The sequence below is a fragment of the Magallana gigas genome, chromosome 2, assembly GCF_963853765.1.
Source record: "Magallana gigas chromosome 2, xbMagGiga1.1, whole genome shotgun sequence".
Taxonomy (NCBI): Eukaryota; Metazoa; Mollusca; class Bivalvia; order Ostreida; family Ostreidae; genus Magallana; species Magallana gigas.
Genome location: NC_088854.1, coordinates 36,277,858 through 36,297,032, shown reverse-complemented (window position 1 = coordinate 36,297,032; position 19,175 = coordinate 36,277,858). Strand labels below are relative to the sequence as shown.

Here is a 19,175-nt window from a genome sequence, read left to right as displayed (position 1 = left end):
TTCTTTATAGAAGGTCTTCTGTGGGGGGTAATCGGACTATACAAGGGAGACAGCTTTCCGTGGGAGGAAATCTACTACATGGGGGGGGGGGGGGGGGCTATATAGCATTTATGAGGGAGGAAAGATGACAAGGGGTAATCTGGACCATACAACACCAGAATATATTTGAGCTTTGTAACCGCCAAAATCTGAGCTTTTGCTTGTTTAGATGTTATATGAGAGAAATGGTAATCAAAATTTAACTTATAACATTTGTTGAACGTGTTCTTACCACGCTAAGATAGGAATATTTCTTCCTATATACTTATTTTTTTCAATGTCGGCCAAGCAAGCGGAAATATTGTTGAATTATCAAGAATTTCTTTTCAACTTTTTAAGCTGATTATTCATTTCACTCATAGGTCTAATAAATATGTCAAAGTGACGTCTGTTGCCCTTTCGTTTCATCGAGTGTTTGTTTGCATCTCGAAATTTTTTAATATCCTCTTAGTTGTATTTGTTTAAAAATGTGCATAGTTTTTGTGAGTTGATTTTAATCAACTCTCCTATGCAGTTACTCTGGCGAACCGAAAGTGAAACAGTGTTTGGACATAAGCACAAATCATCACCGCTGACAAGACTAAGTTCTTGAAAATAATAGAAAAAAAATCGATGTAATGTATGCTGAAGCATTGTTTTTCATGGAAACTTATCTATAAACACTTTGAAAATAGTCAAAATTTATATACTACGAACAATTTAGATATTATTGTAGTCTCATGTATTCCTACGCCAGAGTTAATATAGTCTCGTTCAACCAGACGCTCGGCTGTCTCCGTAAATCTGCGACAAGCAGAGAGGGGGCTCTCTTGCTTGTCGGATATTAACGGAGACAGCCGAGCGTCTTGTTAAACGAGACTAAAGTTCGATATCAATAGTGCTTGGATCCATAGATTTTTTAGAACTAATACATACTAGTAGTTGAAATCTGTCTTTAAATATTACACAACATGATTCATTTGGGGTTTCTCGAAATTCTTGTCGGAAAAGTCTAAAAATTCATATCATAAAAAAAGTGCGTAATTCAAATACAAACTAGAAACTAAACTTCAGTACTTTGATTGTAACTGTTACCAATTGCATTGTCCTCCGCTTTCAGGTTTCATCTTGGGTGCTTCACTAATATCCGTAACCAATCTGTAGATAAGTTGAAAAGCAACACTATTAATATTTATTACATTATTATTTATTCATATACTCTTGATTGATATTTCCATCCTCACAAATAAAATACAAACTAGTTACTTTTTATCAACAAATTATAAATGTTTAGGACGCACTATCCACACTCTCGTGTTTTATGACAATTTTCGCCAATTTTCTGTGGAATTTAAAGCTATACACGCTATAATTTGCGTCAATTTTGAATAAAGTGGAAAATGTATGTGTTTGATTACTAATAAAAGTTACCTTTATGCTGTTAATTATAATGCTCAATTCGATCACGTAACAAATATATCGAAAAATATTTATTTTCCTGCCAGGAAAGTAATGCCTCCTCGTGAATATCAATCTATCACGTGATATCGACAGCTAAATTTAGCCTATCATACCAAAACTTGTGAAGGGTCAACATCTTCATAATTGTGATAGTTTCACAAAGGAAAGGATATTTTCAGTAAAGCATAAATTTGTCCGATATACGGGTACAAACAAAAGAAAAAATTACAAGCCTGTGAGTAGATATAAATACTGCCTTTAAAAAAAATGACGTAGACCTGTGTTTTTCCCCTATGTGCTATTTATAGATACTATAAGTGTTAATGCAGAAGTAAGGGTATCGTGAATGACAAACGTATTTTACTCATTATACATGTATGTATTTCAAATCAACAACTGTTCAGCATATTAAAAATCAAGTTGGATATTTAATTAGGCAAACAATAACGACTACCTAGTTCTCCGCGGACATGCGCAATGAGGTCGGTTTGCTCTTCCTTTATCAATATTCATGAAAAGGTATATTTTCCTGGCAGGAAAATAAACAATTAAAAATCTATATCTTTGTAACGAGATGAAATTCAACATTGTAATTTACAGATTAAGGATAACTTTTATAAATAGACAAACACATGCGTTTTCACTGTCATTCAAAATTGACGTAAATTATAGCGTGTATAGCTTTAAAATCTGCTCAAATGACACAGGAACGTTTTAGGAATGTGTATTTAATGTTTTTGATGTGTTTCACCTTTTTATTTGTTGATTCTTTTTTTTTTACTTATCAACCTGCTTACCCGGTGAACACTCTTTACCACACAAGGATATCCGACTGATTTCTCGATACAGGAAATTCATATTCCGTCATGGGTGAACACACAAAGTACTGTACTATTAAACCGTTATACATGTACTTATTTGATGGATTAATAAAAATCGTTTATCAAATATGATCCATAAAACAGGCTTTTGATTATTTTATATGATTTTTTTTTTTTTGGGGGGGGGGGGTATCTTTTCAGTGAAATTGAAAAATTGTTTAAATTGCAAACAGGGTATTTTGGAGTTTAAGTGTTGGTCTCAATTGTTGCACCATATATTTATCATTAAAGTCGTGCCAAAAGGGGTCTAGTCAAATTTTTAATTTTGAGATCACTTGATTCACCTGAGTCACTCAGATGACCTATTGCATTTGCAATTGGTCTTCGTCCGTCGGTGTGCATTGTGCGGTGTGCGTACTTTACGTGAATTATGCCGACATGTTTTGATGACCGTAATATATACCAATAATAGCTTTCCAAAAAGCTTGCCTGACTAAACACATTTATCCAATGTAAGCATGCATGTTTCAATTATGCTGTCTAATAAGAAATGAATTTTAATTTTTCGATGCTGATCAAAAATTCTAGTGCATGTACATGTATATCACTTGCAATTAAATCATTTCATAGAAAATAGGAACTTTGAATCTACACTACTTGAGGATACTTCCACACAAGTGTCAGCTTTCCTGGCTGATTAGTTTCTGAGAAGAAGATTTTTAAAGATTTACTCTTTATACTCCTATGTAAAACTTCGACCCCCTATGGTGTCCCCACCCTACCCTCGGGTATCATGATTTTCACAACTTTGTATCTACATTACCTGAGAATGCTTCCACACAAGTTTCAGCTTTCCTTGCTAAATGGTTCTTGAGAAGAAGATCTTTGAAAATTTCTCAAAATTTTTCATTAATTTCTAATTATCTCTCCTTCAAAAAGGGTGTGACCGTTAATTTTCACAACTTTAAATCCCCTTTGCCTAAGAATGATTTGTGCCAAGTTTGGTTGAAATTGGCCAAGTAGTTCTTGAGAAGATGTTGAAAATGTGAAAAGTTTACGGACAGATGGACGACAGACAAAATGTGATCAGAAAAGCTCACTTGAGCTTTCAGCTCAGGTGAGCTAAAAACGGCTATCAGTTTCGAAAATCCCGACCAGGCCCGGGTTTCACTACTCATTTTAGTCACACTCCTAAATGCAAGGCATTATTTGATTCCATGCAAAAAATTCACATCATATTTCTAAGGAGAGTGTAGATATGCGTTCTGTGTATTGTCTCTGTAGCAGAGAACCTCGCCACCCCCCACCCCCCGACTTTTTCTCGTTGGGCTAAAAGGTTAGGTGTAAAATAATTTAATTTGATTTTGACCTACTTGATTTTTATGATCAGTTTACAAAACATAATTATCCTTAATGTTTTATATTTAAAATTCTGTATTATTTATACATATACACTGTTTGTTTTGGGATGAAACATTTTAAAACTCTGTCCTCACCTTTCTGACTCATTTTCTTCACCTTCAAGAGGTATTTTGGCGGATATGAAATCCCAGATGATGCCTACTTTCTTGATGTATTCGTTGTTGATTTCTCTCAACGGATCTTTAAAACATTTAAAACTGGCTTTCCTCGATTCTTTCTTAGCGAGTTTACAGGTTTGTTCCAATCCTTCGTTTAAAAGTACTACTACTTCTGCTGTACAACTGTAACAAGTGAACATGATAAGCTATCTTTTAATAAGTTGCTTTGTTTCTGTATAATTATTTACGGCAAATCTAATAACAAAGAAGGTGGGGGGATAAGATAGCGCAAATACACATTAGGTTTAGTCGTATAATACAATTTCTATTTTAGTTTTTTTTTTTATCAATTAAATTTATTCTAAAATATAATTTTAAAACAAGTTGGCAAAAGCACAGTTTTAATTTTTTTAGTTTTGAATATATATAACAAGAGAATAGAAAAAAATTATTGCCTTCAATTCTGGTGGTATCGAACCCATAACATAAAAAACCCTTTGTTATAAAACAGGTCGGTACAATCACTAGATTTAGCTATGTGACTTCATTTACCTTCATAGCTTTATTTACCTACCTGGAGTAGGTTTATTTAATTACTCAATCATACTTTTGACTTAAATGAGCACTTTTACTAATAGTCGCACCTGAGTGGAGCAATAAATTTCAACTTTGAACTGATCTGAAAACAATTCTTTAAAAAAATCCCTCTTTCAAATGTTGCTCTTTTAGCGAACATGCTGTCAAAATTCTACATTTGTAAATGTTTTGGAGCTTTGTATAAATGTTTATGTGTTACCAAACAGCTACTTCTTAAGGACGACGGACCCAATTCAAGATTTTGCATCTCTGCGCAGAAATCAACGCATATGCTATGAATATGACTATCGTAATTACGTACATCAGAATAAGAGTAAATAATAATATGCCCATTCTATTTAACATAATTTGTGATGCCAAAATACTTTTAGTGGAGAAAAATTAAGAAAGAAATATTAGTCCGAATTTCCTTTGTTTGCGACAAGTCCGTTACATTTCCACGGTTTATAAATCCTAAAACGCCCAAAGGCAGTTTATAGTCTTGTAATCTAGTAGAAATTGAATTTACACATTAACCTTACAATATTTATATGTTTAGCAGTTAATGTAAAGTCAGGCAATAATTACCTGTGTCCTTTTTTCAATGATATTTCTGAAGAAAAATGAACCGTGCCGTGAACTTTGACACGACCCCTCAAAGAATTTAGGTCAATGACTTATATGTTTTTTCTGTTCACCGATAAGCTAATTGACTTTTAAATACATGTATTACAATTTATTTAGAGTAAAAAATCTATTGCAGAAGTTTTAAAGTATCAGTTTTTATACCACACCCCAGAAAATTCCCATTACTTTCTATTAAATTTGTCTCGTCATACTTTGAAACGCCCCAAGTAAAATATGGACGTCGATGATCATGTAATTTGTTTACTGATTTTCACTCACCATTACCTGATTAACATTATATAAAAATTTAAAGAAAACTTCTATTGAAGAAATGAATTGGGCCCTACGTCCTTAAATGGAATAACAAGGAAGAACAGTTCTGGTTAACATGATAATTGACTGTAAACATTTTCTGAACTGGCTTGTTTATGTTCGAAACTGGCAAAAAATGTTGCCAAAAGATATAAAAGCAATAAATCCTTAGTCCTACACGTCATTTTAAAGATAAAAGAATCTGAAAAATATGAAAGAGGTTTATTTGTGTCCTCTCTACAACAATTTGTTGAGAAAATGTTTGAATTTTGCTCATTTAAGTTGTAACTTTGCCTCATAATAGGGTACCCTATTATTATCAGTCGGCATTAGATCTATTTTTAGAACAAGAAAAATCCAGTCTATACTTAGAACTCCTGTGTCTATGGAGACACATTGACGTTATATTTTCCTAGAAAAAAAATAAATGTCAATTCAAAACAATCCTTTGATATACATCTCTATACCTGTTCCATGTTTGTTTTAAGGGGATTTTTTGCGTTCTATAAGTATAAAATCCGTAAAAGCGATTGTCTTAAATTAAAAAAGTATAATCATATTAATTTTCAATGAAAATATACATGCAATGTACCTCCATAGACAATTATATCTTGTGATTTTTTAGGCCCATTTTTAGAATACCTTACTTTGAGACAAAGTTACAACTTAAATTAGCAAAATTCAAACTTTTTCTCAAAAAGTGATTGTTTAGGGGACACCAATGAACCCCTTTCATATTTTTTTCAGATTTTTAAATCTTCAAAACCAGTCTGTAGTTGCGCAGATCGACAGATGTTCTGAGTGATTAAGAAAGCACTGTCCTGTTCTTGTATATATACTTTTCAAACAAAATGGCATGAAGGACTTCATATTTATTGCTTTTATATCTTTTGGCAACATTTTTGTGGTTATAGGAGGCGATTTTAACGCTAGCATATACGACGGAGACGCTCACCACGTGAACGTGTATAAATCAAGACTTTGTCATGCGTAACCATATAGGGCGCCCTCGTGCTGATTTCGATATATCCGGCTCAGATTACACTTTTATTCTTACCCAGACCACTCTTGACTACATACTTTGTAGCAACTCTGTATGTAGCTATGTGAATATATATCACGTGTATGAAGAAGGTCTATTTAGCTCTACTTCTGACCATCTTCCTGTTCTAATGTCTATTGACATACAACCTAAAAATCGTACGTCGAACAAATCCCTAAACTGTTTGCCTGCATGGCATAAAGCAGACTCGTGTAAAATCGACTCATTTCCAAAGGAGCTATCAGCTTGTTGGATAGAAATCTCCATTGTGCTATTCATATCGATACCTTCTGTTCTGATCTCACCCACGTGATACACGATGCTGATTCCAAAACCATTCCAGTCTCAGATATTAATATATCCCCACTGTTAACTGTCTGAACCTCATACGCACTTCTATATTAAGTACTGGGTTGGAATCAGAAAAGAAGAACGTACAAGATCCAGTTTCTCTTTTTTTTTTTTTTTTTTTTTTTTTTTTCACTCTATATTGAACATCTGATAAAAACGCCCTACCGTCCACTCCTTCCGCAAATCGGCAAGTGATGATGCTACTCGTTATCAGCAGTTCTCAGTGGGGATCTTAATATATCCCCACTGTTAACTGTCTGAACCTCATACGCACTTCTATATTAAGTACTGGGTTGGAATCAGAATTAAAGAATCTTCCTTGACCGAATTGCTTTCACCGTTTTAGAACCATATTGTTCTTATTATATACTATAACCTCTCCCAACACTCAATCTTAAATATAATAAACAAATTTCAAATCAATTGAGTTTTGTATTTATGCAGGTATTTTGCATATAATCATCACAAAAGAAAACAATGTACAATTGTTTAAACAATACACATATTCATGACATATTTCAGTAACAAACACATCTAATCAAAGGCTGGTGACAATGAAGAAATATCCCCATGTGTTTTATAAAATGATTCTATATCCTCCCTGTCACTTGTAATCTTGGCAATATTTCCTGCTACTCTACTCGCGTCCGTCAAAGATTTTGACCTACTGTAATAATGTGCCGAACTCTCCGTTGACCATCCTACATGTTGCATAAGCTCGCCGGGGCCCTTGACCGCACCCGACACTGCCATTGTGATAGCAAAACCTCCCCGTAAACTGTGCGGCGTCTCTCCTTCATCTATTCCCAGTGTAATTAAGTAGCATTTTAACCTTTCATATATCGCTGAATATTCCAATTTTTTATCTAAAACCCTCCCTTTTTCCGTAACAGGTCTAAACAAGTAACCCAAACTTATGTTAATTCCATTATCACTTGTCCATTTATAATAGTGTTCCAAACCCAAAACAGGACATATTATTTTATCCTCAGACCTTTTAATGACAAAAGTGTTACATTTTCCATCTCCTCGAAATGTTTTCCCATACGTATGATTAAACGCGAACCCTGACGAGTTTGGAAGTTTCTTAACCTCTTGAGACAAAATGTTAGAAATATCACTTGCTCTATCGCCAGCAAAAAATTGTAATTTAAACACAGCTTGGTCTCTCACAAGCACAAATTTTTCTCTTAAAGATAAATCATGTCTAGACAACTCTCTGTCAATGTATGTAGCTATTTTTTGCAATTTCCCCAAAAATATTGGTTTGGCTTGTTTTGGTAAAATGCGAGATTTAGCTTGCTCATCTTTACAAGATTTTTGATAGCTTTGAACTTCCGGAGACATGCACGGGTTGCCGCTGCATGTACCAACATCCCATGAACGACCCCTACCATGTCTACACAAAATTTCAGATAGACTCTGTACCATGCCATGCACTGTCCCAGCCGCTAATCTTATCGCGCATCCACATCGATGTATGCCAAACTCTCCAATATGTGGACATGACATTCCATGGATTTGGGTCTTCCCAAACTTATCATTCCACACTAAAAATCTACAAATATCTTTCGGTGTAACTGACATAATTGTTGGTGTATGTGGTAGAGCTAACAGAAATTTTTTAAAACGAACTTCTAAACTTTTCCTTCTCTTTGTCTGTTTCGACTCCTCTTCCCGAGATTTTAAGTCATTAAGCCTGAGGGGATGGGTATTGCGTAAAGTGGCGTAATGGTACTCCTTCCGAATCTCTCATTACATTCGAATCAGTCGCCATTAGATCCACAGTATGTGGCCCAAATGCACTATCAACCAAACCCCATGTCGCAACACTTAACATGCTATCGACATAAGAAATTTTCCTTGAGGGATAATCCGCTAGATTAGATTTTGACTCAACGTAATGCATTTTTAAATCCACATTCAAAACGCAAACCATCTGAAAAATTTCCTTCATGATTGCTGACAACTGAACATCCCTCGATCCTTGATTTTCCCAAGCACATACCACCGCCATATTATCAACAAATAAATCCACTCTATGATCTTGAACATCCAACTTCAAAGATTGTAAAGCTTTTAAAACAGCCGTTGCCTCCTTCTGATGAATTGGCCTAATATCTCCCTTTGCCCAAAAATCACCGAACGCCTCACCTTTATCTTTCCCAGACATGATTGCTACCCCATAACGATATAAAGAAGCATCTGTTGAGATGGACACTTGCAAGTGCCTCTCTGGCCTCCATGGAGCACAACCTTTCCAACCATCGACAAAACGCCAATATTTCACCTCCTCAAGTAACGCCCCACTCATCTTAATTTTCCTACTGTTTCTCAAACCTATGGAAATAGCTGCATTTATCTCACGTGTATATAGTTTTGCTCCAGGTATGACTAACGACATTGATACACATTTTCCAGCAAACCTTTGCAACGTTCTAACATCAACATTCTCATAGCTTAAAATTGTTTCTCTTAAAGCCATAAATTTTTCTTTCTTGTCATTAGGTAATAGATAAGCTTGTTTTTTGGAATCCACATAAAACCCCAAATACCTAACCAAAGTGGACGGAATCAACTGACACTTTTTGAGTGCTAGAGTATACCCAAGAGTTGTCAAACTGGTCACAACCATCGAGACCATCTTAATTGGACTATCAATTGTAGTTAGAGAATTTGCCATTTTACTGCTCGTTTTTGAATTAAATACCATAAATCGGTCATCAATGTACTGAATTGTGTTTAAACCCTGATCTCTGAACAATGACGTTACTTGCATGCCTAGCATTTGATATATGTACGGGGAGGCTTTCCAACCGAATGACAGAGTAGTGTATGTGAAAACCCAACCCCCAAATTGAACTCCAAAATACTCTTCCGATTCTCTTGTAAGTTTTATATGATCATATCCCGATTTCTCATCACAACAAATCATATGTGCGTCCTTTTCGACCAACCTATGGACGTCTTTCAGAGTGTCAAGACTAAAAGGCAAATCTCGAGTCCATAGGTTGATAAAGCGTGCATCATGGCAGAGTCTCGGTTTACTGGGTTCAACAGTCAACGGCATTATCACCTTTGGAAGAGAGCACTCGCCTACCTTACCCCATAATCGAAATGACCCATTTTTTAACCTTTCGTTTATTTCTCCCCTAATGAACGACGTATACGATTTGCAAGATGGCGCATTAGGAAAAAACTGCTTTGGCGGAATATCTGAATCAAATGGTCTTCCTTTATAATTCCCTTTAAACGATCGCATGAACGACAGTGCATCAATTCCCGATTCTACCCAAGTTTGCACTGTTTCAGACATGTTATCTGATTTTCTTTTTGTAACATCTAACCAAGCACTTGGACAATTGTGAATTTCGCCAGAAACAAATGTATCTGGATTTCGTACAACCAGATCGTTAAACGTTTCATTCTTATCATATAAAAGAAATTGTTCATTTACGTGGACTGCAGGTTTGGAATCGCTTTCCTTCAGTGTTATCCACGTAGGATGCCCTCTCTTTTCCAAAACACTTTTCTCCGGATCAAAGGAATCACATTTTTCCCATTCTGGGATTTCAATCTCAAAGTCCTGTTAAGGAACAAAGAATAAAATTTTAATTCACAGAGAGCATCTCTTTGAATAACACTAAGGATAGGATTCCCAACCTGCAATCCACGTGAGCAAGCTCACTAGGGCGTCAGAGTCCCTGGATATTAGGTTAAAGGAACACAAATTGATGTAAGTCAATATTCATCAAGTGTTTTATTCATACAAATATAGTTCTTTATTGAACAATTACAGTCAAAATTAAATTTTTAGTAACTCATAAAACTACCATTAACATTTTAATGGACATACTTTTATACAAAATGTTTAATAGATCTTGCGTAAGCAACGTAACATATGGTTTCCATGTCCTTATCATATTACTTTCCTCTCGCTGCTTTCATTTTCATACAATCACGGACATAATGGTCAGGCCCACCGCAAAACAGACAATTTCCTCTTGATGACTGACCTCTACCTGAGCCTCGCTGGTATTTCCTATATCCACCATATCCCGTTACACCCCCATACGGGTACATTTGTGGTACAAAATTCCCCTGCCCAAACCCCCAGTAAGCTTGTGGTGGTTGTGAATATAGGTTCAACATGGGAGACTGATGTGTTGCCTGAACCTTCCCCAATACGCTACTTTCACCACACTCTGACTTTACTTTCAACGCTTTTGATAACGCTTTTCCTACCACATCTGTAGCTTTTCCCCCCAGAACACTTAAACAGAATGACGGGATATCTAGCTTTTCTTTATTACAGTTAGCTTGTCTCGCTAATTCCTCGAAGATTGCCGCATCATCGCTGTTCATTTTTCGGGCGGTACTTGCTAACTCCTCAACAAGGACAAGAATCAACGGGACGCTTGGTTCCGTCTGCATACACAGGCCCCTCACCTTTGCTTTCAGGCTTTTCAACTCCTCTTCTCCCTCGTTCCTCTTTGATTGTTCGAGTTCTTCAATTCTTTTTTCCAGAGCATGCTCCTTCTTTTGTTTTTTGGCCTGCGGCTCACCAACCTGAATATTGATACACTTTATTAAGTCATATATGGTAAACATATGCGAACAACACATTGAGTGAATACTTCATATTATACTAATCACCATTATACTTCTTATATTAAATTATAGTAAGATCATATTGTGCTGCGCTCTATGTCATTTTTTTTTTTTTTTTACAACTTTCAAATACATTGTCGGTCATCCGCCATTCCCTTTGCTAAAATATATACAGTCATGTTTTTTACCTGCTGCTCATCTTGACTGATGTCTTGACCATCCGGCTGGCCCACCTCATTAGCATAAATTATTGCATAGTGCAATAATTTTTTCATGCCCTCCTCAATATTGGCAGTATCTCCAACCATCTGGAGGCATTCTTCAAGAGACTCCCCAGACAGCTCTCTGAATGCCGTCTTCATCTCACTGATGGTCATTGTCTCCGTTGGGGCGTTCATCTTTAGTCTGGCTAAAGGTCCCGCTGGGCCCTCTGCTCCTCTTACACGTTTAATCAACGGGAAAATGTCTTTCCCCGTTAACGTATGTCTCTTTCGTAAGACCGCAGGTGGCGGCATCTAAACAAATGTAAAAGAAACCAATTAAATAGCCATTCAAACTTTATCTTGAAACTAGTTACACTATATAGATCCCAATCTTGTCTCATCACAAATATACTTAAATGACTTATCACGCTTTTATCACTATATTAAATTATGTGAACATTCTACTTAATATGAAATTTTCATCAGTATACCAGCTTTTACTAAACAAATTCTCTCTCTCTCTCTCTCTCTCTCTCTCTCTCTCTCTCTCTCTCTCATACATTAAACTTGGACTCACTTTATTAAAGTAATTAACATTTTCATGTAATTTCCTACGCGATTTTTCTCTTCTCCTCTCTCTTTATTTTCAAGCTATTAGTCCTCAACTGAACTGACATTATGAACCACCTCCACGTGATTTTAATTTTTTCCTCACCGTAGACACACTTTCATCATCATCATCATCACATTTTCTCAAGCATCAAACTTACAACCACCTCAACGTGGACTGAACGTGTTCTCAAAATGCCATTTTATTTCTATCGTCTCTTCTATACTAGTATCTCAGACTCCATTTCCACCACAATGTGGATTAACATTACACACCTCCGCGTGTGGTATTTATATTTATTAAATGTTTTCCTTCTGAATAAACAAGACATTCACCTCAACGTGGTTCTAATCACAAATTTCATAATGACTTATATTTCCACCTTATGTGGCATTCAATTGTTAACTTTTTTTTTTCTTCAATTAAACAAAACATCCACCTCAACGTGGATTTAATCATGATTTCAAATCACTATACATTATACATCCACCTCAACGCAGATGCATTTTTAATCAACATATCTTAACATACCTTGAAGAAGTTTCAATCTGTGGTCAAATATAGCTGTTAAAAACACGTCTGGAAGCTCTCTCCGCAAATCGGCAAGTGATGATGCTACTCGTTATCAGCAGTTCTCAGTGGGGATCCAAACCTTACCTAAAACCGGAATGGACACCGGAAGTAAAGCAGCTGCACGACATGGAACGACAAAAACGCAGGATATGGATTAGTGAAGGTCGACCACGCTGAAAGTGTCACGAGTCTTAAAAGAACTATAAGCGCGCTAAAAGAGAGTTCCGCAACGAGCTTCAAACTGCACATGACAGCTTCATGACTAAGGTCTTTAAGGATATCGACGAAGCTGCCGAATGCGATGTCCGACTATTCTGGAAACTCAAACGACAGCGTCCTCGCAGTTCCCGTGTGTGTTCAGAAATAGAACTTGGTAACATGATTTTTTCTGACCCTGGCGACATAGCTAACGCATTCGCTCAACACTTTGAAAACGTGTACAACTCGAATGACGATGACTCATTCAATTCCGACTTCTACTATAACATATAACACTCTTATAAATCCATGAAACTGCTAACCCAGGAGGTGAAGTCACCATCGACGAAATCTCGCTGATAATCCGTGATTTGAAACTCAGAAAAGCTCCAGGAATAAAACTTATCCAGAATGAGCATGTAATCCACGGAGGATTAGAACTCAAACTGTGCATACTTCATCTGTTTAACTCATTGATTAAAATTGGCCAAATTCCTGATTCTTGGAAAAAGACATAATCGTCCCTATACACAAAGGGAGCAACAAACCAAGGAAATCCCAGACAGTTACAGACCAATAGCCTTACTCTCTTGCTTTCTAAAGATTTTCGAAAAACTGTTACTTTTAAGAACTAAAACCTATGTATTATCTACTGGTGATTTCCCGAACCCTCAACAGCAAGGATTTCAGCCAAAGTTAGGTTGCCTTACGGCATCCTTTAACTTACAAGAAACTTTCTGTCACAACATAGAACTTTGTAGTCCCGTATATGTCGCTTTCCTAGATACACAGAAAGCATTCGACACAGTCTGGAGGCATGACCTAATGTACAAGTTACATCGCCTTGGTGTTTCAGGACGTCTGTGGACTCTTATTGACGACTGTCACACCAACACCTCATGCTCTGTGGTAGTAAACCAAACAAGATCATCCTGGTTTCCCGTTTCGCAAGGAGTTCGTCAAGGCGGAATCCTCTCAACTCTTCTGTACCTAGTTTTCATTAATGACCTGCTTCAAGAAAGAGTCCAAATATGGGTATCTATAGTATGACAAGCTTCAACCCTACCCTTGCGAACCATTTCTCATGCATAGCTTTATCTCCTGCAGCCATCCAAAATATTCTCACCACAGCATTCAAATATTCTTCGAACTGGAGATTCAAGTTTAATGCAAGCAAGTCAAGTGTTCTCCGTTCACCCCCTCACCACCTAATAATCATTCGCCTGTTACGTGGTTTCTAGGTACATAACCTGTCTACCTGTCTAATACTTATAATCACTTTGGTATTCACCTTCACTCAAAACTTGTCCATACTGAGAAAATCGCTAACGCCTGTAGAAAAAGACGACAAGCCTACTTTGCCTTAAAATACGTGAACATTTCAATACCATATCACGGCTTTACACCAGAGTTGTTCTCCCTTACATCGTGTATGGCTGTGAACTCTCGTATGACCTACGCAAAAAAGATCTGCAAGATCTGAACACTCTTCAGCATTTTATCTGCAAACATGCAATTGGTCTTCCAAAGAATACCAGATCCGACATATGCGAATCACTCCTTGGGCCTCTACCAATAACATCTGAAATTGAATAAATGAACTTTCGATTCTTCAGCCGCCTATGCAATCTGGACACCCAAACTCTTACTACTAAGATTTTTCTTCACCGACTCTTTTCTTACATCAACTCACCTGAGCGCAAACAGTTTGGATACATTCACGACGTTATCAACATTTTGGCTAGATACAATCTCACTCAACATCTCTTGTTTTACCTGCAAGTTGGCTACTTCCCCCTAAGGATCTCTGGAATAAAACTGTCAAGGCAGCTGTAACAAACCTCCACATCGACTCCAGGCGTCAGCGCATGCTCTCTGACCCCGACTTCATCTTATTTAACACCATAAACGCAGGAAGACCCCTGTTTGCTATTTGGAAATTTCCATCCAACATACACGAAATAGAACTCTGTAAATTCGTTGTCAAGCTATGGAGTCTTCCAACCTTACCTCTGGCAGTATGTACTATGTGTGGCAGTTGCTTCATCAATGTGTTTCAGCACATCTCGACCGTCTGCCTAGGAACCGTTGCTCTCCGAGACACTTGGTGGAACACAGTGATTGAGGACTTTGACATTTCACTTAGCGCCGAACTTTGCGGCCTTTGTCCACAAGACCTCTCTTTATTCCTACTAGGATTAAGACTTCTCTCCGTCACCGTCTCATATCACAACCAGCGCAGCCTGCACATCCTTAATTTCCGTTTCCTAAGGGTTGCGGCTGCATGGTAATACAGACACTTGAAGTTTACTCAACAAACTTACCATTCTAGTAAATCGGAAGTAATATATTTCCGCCAGTAATTGCAATGTACATATTTAATAATATTCCTTTTTTCACTATAACTTCTATTAATTTGTCACTCATGTGCTGTATCTATAATTTGTGTTAAAATGTTTTTCTTCATGCAATCTCCTATGGGAGGAAATAAAGATAGAATGGGCTGTAACAAACCAGTTCAAGAAATGTTTACAATCGTATCCTCAAATGTTCAAGATGGCCGCACATCCCCCTTAAAACTGCTCAAAAGCAGCAATGTTTTAAGTATTTTTGCTCTGTGTAGCTTTTATAAAACTACATAGTGCAATATAGGTTGATAGTTCCTTGCGACTTTTTGGCCGTTTTACATAAAAAGCAAAACTGCATAAAGGTAGCTAAATAAATATACGTCAGGCAGGTAAATAAAGTTATGTAGGTAAATCAAGCTACGTAGCTAAATCTAGTGATTATACCGAATTTACGGACTTATAGTATTTTTTCTAAACGTTAAATTGCTGGAAAATAAAATGATACAAATACGGAGCACTGGCCCACTTTATAAAATTGTGACGGTCAGACCATTTCGAACACCAGCGTAAGATAGATCAGTTGGTAGAGCATCTGACTAGGGTTCAGGGGGCCCGGGTTCGAATCCCGGTCTGGTCCATCTTTATTTCTCACATTCCGTTACAAAAGTAAAGGCCTTGAAGTTCTAAAAACCTACACTATTTGGGGTTTTGATATGCATAAGGTATCCCACTCCTCAATGTATCAAGAATTTCTTGAGAAGTGTATCATTTAAATTTGTACACAAAACATACTTAAAAAATACAAATATAATGGGGGTCAGTATTCATCCCTCTGAGTTATGGCCCATTTAATTTGACCATTTTACACTTAAAATGCAATTTCAGCCTGATTAGGATTTGCTGTCAGTTTTTTTCATTAAGCAAACTTATTTCTTTAATTATTGTTTTTAATTATGCACAATGGTCGATGATTTGTTAAATGTATATTGTTTTGAGTAATTAAAAAAAAATATATATATATATATATATATATATATATATATATATATATATATATATATATATATATATATATCAGATTTATTGATAATTTAATTTTTCAGTATATTATTCGTCTGTGTATCTGCATTTTACACGCCTTATCCACCCATCTTATTATTTTTAATGAAGAATTGAGAATTACCGCTCCAAGTAATCTTTCCAATTTTTAGAAAGATTTTCAATTTTCTGCTTGATGATATCCCGATAGCCGCTTTCCACTGGTACTTCTGGCCAATCCATGTCGATGTTATCTATTATTTGGGACTCGACGACTACGTTAAGGTGCTTAAAGGACCTCTCAATCCAATTCACAAAGCTTTCTTCTGACGTTGAGCTGAATAGAAGTAAAGACTTTGTGCTCGTTTTCACATGAATGTAAATTTCTACTAAATATATCGTGTTTTGTGATCAGCATTGTGTTTTCATTGGGGGTTACACTGTCAGAAAAATAGGAATTGGCATGCACGGATCTAGAGGGATCCCGACACCCCCCCCCCCCACCTGTTAAATGAAAATGTATATTAAATTTACATAGTAAAATTATCGCAAAATTTAATATGCTGACTTCCCTAGAAAACACAATTATCCCTCGGACCCTCTTGGAAATTTTTTTATGATCCGCGCATGCTTGGTTTTATTTTGGGAATAATTCATGCGTTGCACGCACCGTACGTTGTAAAATTACCAATTTTCTCGTAGAGCTTTGCAAAAACAGGAGACGAGTATATATAAAACGACGAATATTCTGTACAGAAGGGGGAGTTCTTCCAGAAGTATGGTTTTCTTGGAGAGTTTTGATTCTTTTGGGGGCACATAAATTATTTTTAAACAATTGTCTACAGTCGAATCCAATCGTATTTTTTCTGCAATTGTATGTTTTGTTCTACCCTTTCACACTTTTTTTTGGCAGAAAGTGAAAAGTTACCTGTAACTTTCAACCTTTCCAATGCGTTGCTAATAACTTAACCAATAGCAAACCTATGTTTGTATTTATTTATTTACTCAGTTTTGTTGTGTACTATCACAACAAAACCAGGTAGGGACACACCTTAAATACATTTTGTTTCGTGTTTTCTCTATGCATACGTATTACACAAAGAGAATATTTTCAATTTTTTCAGTCATTGTCTGACGTTTACTTCTCCCAAATCAGTGTACATCAATGTTTTAATACAATTTTCCACATTTGTTATATTGTCTCGTTGCTAAATATAGAGTGTGTGTGCGTGTGTGTGTGTGTGTGTGTGTGTGAGAGAGAGAGAGAGAGAGAGAGAGAGAGAGAGAGAGAGAGATGGCATTGTTAAACCTCGTACTACTTGACTATGTAACTAATTCATTTAACACTGATACATGTTTACTACCCACAGCCCTTTTTCGATGGGGATAAATTATTTTAATTAGTAAACTTATTTTTGTTGCGTATCAGAGATTGGCCCCTGCTATACTACTGTTTGCCTATATAGTATATATTACAATTATTTAATGCCTGAACAGTCAATAGACCAGAACGTTTTTTCCTTGGTGCAGGTGACAGCACAGTGTGTATCTGAGCTGTTCCCTGCACCAAGGGAAAATTAAATAAACCAACAAAACCCTTTGATTATGTAATTTAATACAATTCACATTGTAAGAGACAGTATGTTTAAAGGCACAGGTGTTCCCACTTCGAGGCGCATTTTTCTTCAATATTGTGTTCATTAAAAGGCCTAGATTAGGTAATCGACAGCGAATTAGGAGGTCATTATATATGACAAGTACAATCTTTTAAAAAAAACTTGCTCATCTAAAGAAATATTATTCCATTGTAAACAGGGATCATCTTTTGTAAAACATTAACATTTTTGCTGTTGTTCATGAATTCATAAGGATGCTTTATACCAAGTTTGATTCGATTTGGCCCAGTGGTTCTACAGAAGAAGTCAAACATGTGAAAGGTTTACATACAGACAGACTGACAGCTGGGCGGGCAACAGGTGATTAGAATAGCTCACTTGAACCTTCGGTTCAGGTGAGCTAATAAAGCTAGAGACTTATATTAGTTGACACATAGTGTAATGTAAGGAAATTACAATTTCTTTAATTTGAAAAATAACTCTTGGCAAACAAGATAAACTGATTCAATGCGTTAATAAATAACGCTGTTACATGTAACAAAAGAAAACAACATTGAGATAATAATGTACGCACCGTGAGCGAACGCTGAACGCTCTGTGAATGGTGAAACTGAAGTTGAACACACTATGGTATGAGCGAACGGTGAACAAATACAATACATGTAATGGGAAAGTAGAATATTTCAGGGACTGTATAACATCTCCCTGACCATCCGCTCTTAAAGTTTTTTTCAGTAACGTTGCATTTGCACAGGAATTGTAATTAGATGCCACCCCTTGTTTGTTGTCAATAAATGGTTTTATTACCCATGTGAATTTGGGAGTCAATCTCTAAAAAGCAACGTTAACAAAAGTGTTAATAATAGTGTTAATCATACCTCAACTGTAATATGGATAAAGATAGATAGGGAAAAGGGCGGGGGAAGGGGTTATTTACATACACGAAGTACCTTTTCCCATAATTACGTACTTTCAGTTTGTTGTTTCATTTTGTACTTGTAATCGACAGTTTATAATTTGCAGTGTAACATATAAAACCCCAAAATGAAATAAAATAGAAATGTCATTTTACCTCTCTTGATCATCTGAAGCCATTGCTTCCAGTGACTGTGTGGATATTACCAAGAATATTCCATTTAAAAAACTTCCGCAATACGTACGTGCCAGTGCTTGTTTTATACAACAAAATAAATACAAAGGTTTGCAGCCGTCAGGATAACAAGTTTAAATGTCACAAAGTTTGATTTTAA

The 19,175-nt window shown here is 36.2% G+C and overlaps 2 protein-coding genes across 8 annotated transcripts in view; both read right to left on the bottom strand.

Moving 5' to 3' along the window:
• Positions 1-19,157, bottom strand: part of LOC105348338 (uncharacterized) — a 33,058-nt gene extending 13,901 nt beyond the window's left edge. For 3 of the 6 annotated variants that reach the window (XR_010711074.1, XM_066076354.1, XM_034446366.2), the window contains exons 1-4: positions 18,998-19,157; positions 16,455-16,646; positions 3,797-4,003; positions 1,114-1,176 (exon numbers count right to left, since the gene is read on the bottom strand). Coding sequence is in view for 5 of the 6 variants with exons in the window: in XM_066076354.1 (XP_065932426.1) it covers positions 1,114-1,176; positions 3,797-4,003; positions 16,455-16,646; positions 18,998-19,020 (485 nt within the window). In the remaining variant the exon portion in view is untranslated. Of the gene's footprint in view, positions 1-1,113; positions 1,177-3,796; positions 4,027-16,454; positions 16,647-18,997 lie in introns of those variants that run through there. The other 3 variants (XM_066076355.1, XM_066076356.1, XM_066076357.1) reach the window with 3 other exon arrangements.
• Positions 7,148-14,927, bottom strand: LOC136272972 (uncharacterized). Of its 2 annotated transcripts, XM_066076352.1 has the most exons (4): positions 12,684-14,927; positions 11,528-11,854; positions 11,178-11,297; positions 7,148-10,314 (listed from the first exon to the last, which is right to left on the bottom strand). In XM_066076352.1, the coding sequence occupies exons 2-4, from the start codon at positions 11,852-11,854 to the stop codon at positions 8,422-8,424; spliced, it is 2,340 nt and encodes a 779-aa protein (XP_065932424.1). In that variant the 5' UTR covers positions 12,684-14,927; the 3' UTR covers positions 7,148-8,421. The 2 variants fall into 2 exon arrangements, with proteins under 2 accessions (XP_065932424.1, XP_065932425.1); XM_066076353.1 differs by lacking the exon at positions 7,148-10,314 and having other exon boundaries at positions 10,464-11,297; positions 11,528-14,900.
• Positions 19,158-19,175: the final 18 nt, after the last annotated feature.